At 45.7% G+C, this 6,000-nt stretch overlaps 1 protein-coding gene across 1 annotated transcript in view; it reads right to left on the reverse strand.

Annotated features, from left to right (window-relative positions):
- The window catches only part of LOC309684866 (E3 ubiquitin-protein ligase TRIM36-like), a gene marked incomplete at both ends in the record, with an annotated part of 33,635 nt that extends 28,482 nt beyond the window's left edge, over positions 1-5,153 (reverse strand). The window contains 1 exon segment of the mRNA XM_082500711.1: positions 5,136-5,153. Within this exon segment, the coding sequence (XP_082356837.1) occupies positions 5,136-5,153 (18 nt within the window).
- Between the last annotated feature and the right edge of the window lie 847 nt (positions 5,154-6,000).

The raw sequence follows: 6,000 nt of genomic DNA on the forward strand, positions 1-6,000 counted from the left end.
CGCTGAGCTTATCACAATTCCCCCCTTTTACTTTTCACTATTTTGTTCATCAAACCGCTTAAGCGCTTGTGCTTGAGCTTTTATTGTGCTTGAGATAACCTCCTGTCCAGACGGTCCTTGAGCGACTGGTTGGATCAGCAAATGATCTTCTGTTACTTATTACAATCCTTCCCCTCTTTTTCTTTTATTTACAAGAAATTTGCTGATCAAACCTGGACAGTACTTCACAAGCTGCATTTAACAGAGTTTTCATCTGGTATAATCTTCATTTCTAGTTTTGATTGCTTTATTACCATTAGTTGCACTGTTTTTAACCTGTTCTTAACAAAAGCTACAAATCTGTTAACAATAACAAGGCCCGAAGGTTAGAATTAACCACAGTATTATGAGGGGCCCCGCCAGGGTGGAAATTAAGGTAGTTAACTATGGTGCCAATTGAAGGGTTGGTGCTCATTTCTTGAGGCCGTGGTAGTGAAAGGATACCAGCTTTCATTGCCCCACTGTTTAATACCTCTCTGCCTGTCCTCGTCCACTCTCATGCAGAGAGCAACGGGATATCAACATCTGCTCGGCAGCAGCAGGTAGTCTTCAGGGGAATTTTCTGGCTTTCCTTTTACCACGCCTTTCTCACTTTAGTAACTCTGCTGTTAATTTATCAATAATTCTTAAATATATTTCCACCTGTTTTGTTGCTGGGCCTGTTTCCAGAGGAATCTTACAGCGCACTGTCTTAAGGCTCAATACCAGTTCATTTCTTATACCTCCCAGGGTTCAGATATTGATAGTTCTCATCCCCAAAATAATTTACAGATTTTTGCTTGACTTTCTGATTCCTGATATGTCAGATTTTTGCCACAATTCATACAGCAAGATTGCATGTTAAACGAGACACATGACCACTTCCTACCAAACTTTGCACACTTGCAAACAACCCAACATAGGTATCCAGAAGTATGGTGCTTTATACATGGTTAAACTATCCGTTACTTCTCTTCTGGAAAAGTGCATTTACCAGTCTTGTTCCTTAATCTTACTCAAAGGTCTCTCGGTTCCGACGTCATAGTCCACCTTTCTGGGAAGATAGGTCTTTTTATTCTGCTAGTGTGGGTCTATCCTTTCTCCGCTGTCCGTACTGCTGTATCTGTGTTAAGTAAAACAACAAAAAGGTCCCTCCCAGCGGGGCGTTAAAGATGTTTCTTTTCTGGTTTTGGTCAACACCTGATCTCCAGGTTGGATTCGGTGTATGGAAATGTTCAAGGGAGGTCTCTTCTTTTAGTGAGTTCTAAAATATACTCCGTTAAGATTTCATCTTCGACTTTCAGGTGTTTTACTAATATTCTGAAATCGTAAGGCATCCCATACAACAATTTAAAGGGGGATATACCAGTATCTGTTCTTGGCTGAGTTCTAATATGTAGTAAGGCTAATGGCAAACATATAACCCAATTCATTCTCGTCTCTACCTTCAGCTTGGTTAGATGTTTCTTTATCTCCTCATTCATTCTTTCTACTTTCCCAGAACTTTGAGGATACCAGGGAGTGTGGTATTCCCATTTTGTTCCAAATAATTTAGTTGCTTCTTGATTATTTTGGAGGTAAAATGTGGGCCTCTCTTCCAAGAGGACTTTAATAACTGTTTTCGCCGTAGTTCTTACCACCGAGAAGGCTTCTACAAAGATCATCAACCAAGACTAATAGATACTGATATCTCTCAACCTTCGGTAATTCAGTAAAATCTACTTGGTTTTTTTCTGGGTTTTTTTTTTTTTTTTTCAAATGGTCTTTTAGCCAATTCACGCCCTTCTTGTACTTTTTCTCTAAGTTGTCTCTTATTCACTTTGTGACAGGTTAAACATCCTTCTAAGATCCTTTTTGCTAAACCGTATATCTCGACACAGGCATAGTTGTCTCGACACATCCCATAGTAATAGGGATATATATATTACTATGGGATGTGTCTCGACACATCCCATAGTAATAGGGATATATTTAGCTGAGTATTACAAGATTCCGTACCGTCTCAAACACCAATCAACAAAAACTGTGTCTTCACCTCAGCAAAATGAGCTATTACCCTTGGAAGCGACCGGGCGAGACTTGCAGAAAGGCAAGTACTTTCCATCTTCTCAGACAATGTTTACCAGTTTTTAAATTACTGTTAGAGGAAGAAACTATGACATCATTTGCCCATCCTCCCTGCTTTTTGAACTTAGTGATGATGAAAGATAGCATATTACAAAGAGGATAGAAATACTTTTAATTTTCCCCCATATATATAGGGGATCAGGCCTAGTACCAGGGGATCAGGCCTAGTTACCAGGGGGTGAGGCCTAGTCAGCATGGGTTTATGGAAGGCAGGTCCTGCCAAACGAACCTCATCTCCTTCTATGACAAGATAACCAGAATATTGGACGAGGGAAAGGCTGTTGATATTGTATACCTGGACTTTCGAAAAGCATTCGATACTATCCCCCATACAATTCTCGTGGAAAAACTGGCTTCGCAGGGCCTGGATGAGCATACGATCCACTGGATCAAGCACTGGCTGACTGGAAGGTCCCAAAGAGTGGTGCTCAATGGATTTAAATCCAGCTGGCGGCCGGTCACAAGTGGTGTGCCTGAGGGCTCAGTGTTGGGACCATTTCTGTTTAACGTCTTTATTGATGATCTCAATAAGGACATAGGGTGTATCATCAGCAAGTTTGCAGATGACACCACGTTAAGCAGGAGTGTTGATTCCCAGGAGGATAGGGAAGCTCTACAGAGAGACTTAGATTGGATCATTGGGCCAACATCAATGGTATGAGTTTCAACAAGGGCAAGTGCCAGGTCCTGCACTTGGGCCACAATAACCCCGTGCAGCGCTACAGGCTTGGGGAGGTGTGGCTGGAAAGCTGCCGGGCAGAAAGAGACCTGGGGGTTCTAATTGACAAGGGGCTGAATATGAGCCGGCAGTGTGCCCAGGTGGCCAAGAAAGCCACCGGCATCCTGGCTGGTCTTAGAAATAGCGTGGCCAGCAGAAGTAGGGAGGTGATTGTGCCCCTGTACTCAGCACTGGTGAGGCCACACCTCGAGTATTGTGTCCAGTTTTGGGCACCTCAATACAAGAGAGATATCGAGGTGCTGGAGGGAGTGCAGAGGAGGGCAACGAAGCTGGTGAAGGGCCTAGCAAACAAATCATACGAAGAGCGGTTGAAGGAGCTGGGACTGTTTAGTTGGAGGAGGAGGAGGCTGAGGGGAGACCTCATCACTCTCTACAACTATTTGAAAGGGCACTGTAGAGAGGTTGGTGCTGGTCTCTTCTCACAGGTAATTAATGACAGAACAAGAGGGAATGGCTTCAAGCTCCAACAGGGTAGAGTTAGACTGAACATTAGGAAAGAATTTTTCACAGAGAGAGTGGTCGGGCATTGGAATAGACTGCCCAGGGAGGCAGTTGAGTCACTATCCCTGGATGTGTTTAAGAGACGTTTAGATGTGGTGTTGGGGGATATGGTGTAGGGGAGAACTTTGTAGAGTAGGGTAGATGGTTGGACTCGATGATCCCAAGGGTCTCTTCCAACCTAGACAATTCTATGATTCTATGATTCAATGATTCTACATATATTGTCACACACATGGTGACTCCCTGCAACAATTGAGTGTAGATAGAAAAGGTGGAAATGGGCTGTTAACCCTTCGTGTACTTTCCTGAGATATACAACATACGTCTTTCATAGAGTTTTTCTTCATGATCAAGATTTGTGTAGTCTAAGTTTAGCCACCCTAAGGTTAGGAATGTAGTTTAAATTTCTCATGTAGGCTCTCTGTTGGAAATGGAGAGATATAGGCACTCTTTTGGGGCTATTTATTGAATCATAAGACAGTGCCAAAGACAGGTGAGAGGACTCACTTTCCCAGAGGTGCTCCGTGCTCTCTGCTGGCTGTCTTGAGTGTCTACAGGATTAGATGCAGTGATACACCAAACTTTTATATTACTAAATGTAGATTAAATAAATACCCCCTTGAAGTGTCTTGTAAAAGGTAGTAACAAGAGAGTTCCGTTTTGTTTTGAATGTTGGGCTTTATCCAACATAATTAAGGTCAGAGGAAGACAAGCTAATAAATATTTACCTCCCTTAATATGTTTCTCCTTATTCTTGGCCAAGTGGCATGACTGAAGAAAATATAATTAGTTTATTCAATGAATCAGTAACAATATAATTCCACTATAGGAGGGAGAGTTATGTTCTTAACATGACAAGACACCAGAGTAATCAGTAGATTAGGCATGAAGAATTGCCACTGACCTGCCACGTGTAATAAAAAAGAATATTATTGTTTGTTTTGTGTAAATGTGCGGGATAAAATCTTGATAATACTGAGTCGTTGTTGGGACGGACACAACACTGGACATCAAGTTGCAGCAATCCAATTTCTTTACTTAACAAGCAGTGCTTTTTTATATTCTTTTACCCAGGTGCTTATCTATGCATATATTCTAGCATTCTACTTTTGCCCGATACGCTCTCACATCACACACTGTTCATGCTGTGGTCAAAGCCAGGATGTTTGCCAACCTTTATCTTTTTACTTAGCTCTTCTCAGGACTCCCCAGTCTCTTCAAGGGTACACGGATATCTGCTCAAGGTCAACGTTAAACTCGTATTCTGATCCCTCGGACCAGCCAAGGTTTCCCACAGGATAGAATACCCTGTTGGTCAGTTTTGGGTCACCTGTCCTGTCCGCTCCTCCCTGCAGGTGGGACCCCACTATGCTTTTCCGCTTCCGACCCTCCGACGGGGCAAATAACAAAGTTGGTTGGCCTTGTCTGTTATGGCAATAAGTATAAGCAGGAGCCTCTCTGCATCCCATGCCTGGGCATCAGCTATAAACAATTGGTCTGATCTCTCTGAGAGAGTGAACACTGTCTGCACAATATGCAGTTATTTTAGTAGTTAGAAGAGGCCCCGCTAAGAAGCGAAGTTACTGAACGAAATTGGTTCTGTTTTATCTCAAACCAGGACAGTCTCCATCCACAACCTTGGGGGATTCCTCATATACAGGGGTGAAGAGGTGGAGGGTCAGATGTACACATGCGGCACGGGCTGCGTTAACCCCCGTGCCTCCCACTGCAGTAATGACCGCAGGCAGACGTACTGTGAACCAGACATCAAACCTTTAATGAATTAAGAAAGAGAGAGAGATGTGGGAGAGTGGGGCTGGGGCTGGAGTGGGTGGGTGCGGGTCGCATGCGGTGGGGATGCGTGCTCCACGCCTTCTCTATCAGCCCATGAAGAGAGGCTGGGGGAGCGTGGGGCACTTTGCCCCCCAGCATCCACCAGGTTTCTGCGTCGCTTGGTGGCCATGGTGTTGCCATCAGATGCCCTCCGCTTGTTGCTGCCCATGTGCTGCCTGCTGCTGCCCACTGCGGCACCGTCCCGCTCCGGCGTTCCCTCCCACAGGGGTTTGGAGTGTTTTTCCACCTAGCACACCACCATCTTCCTCTTCTTGGGTGGGATGTTGTCCCACGGGGAGGTCTCTTGCGTCCTGGGGGTGCCGTGTGGCGCGGGGCGCTTGGCCTGCTTGCCACCCGCCTCTCCCGATCTAGGCACAGCCTGGCAGGAGACAACGGCTGGTGGCAGCAGCGAGCGGGTCAAAACCTCCTGGGACTGCCTCCTCAGCAGCTCCTCCAACAGTTGGGCCATGCGGGGTGGCCGATGCTGGGGGACAGCCGGGGGTCTGGCCAGGGTTCTTGGCAGCGGGTGACAGAGGGTTCTCAGCAGGGAACTCTCTGGAGGACTCTTCAGGGGATCCTTCCAGGGACTCTTCACAGGACTGTCCTTTAAAGTCTTCTCTGAACTCTCCATGGAGGGACAGCTTTGCTGGTTTTGCTGCCTCGGCTCGGTGGTGGCCGTTGGAGGGCCCCGTAGGCAGGCTCCTTGAGCAGGCTGACCTCAGAACTCGTTGCCGATAATACGGCTATTACAGACGTTATGAAGGCCGAGGCTTCGCGGGGAT

This window comes from Vanellus vanellus (assembly GCF_965231255.1).
Source record: "Vanellus vanellus genome assembly, contig: HAP1_SCAFFOLD_196, whole genome shotgun sequence".
NCBI classification, from domain to species: Eukaryota; Metazoa; Chordata; class Aves; order Charadriiformes; family Charadriidae; genus Vanellus; species Vanellus vanellus.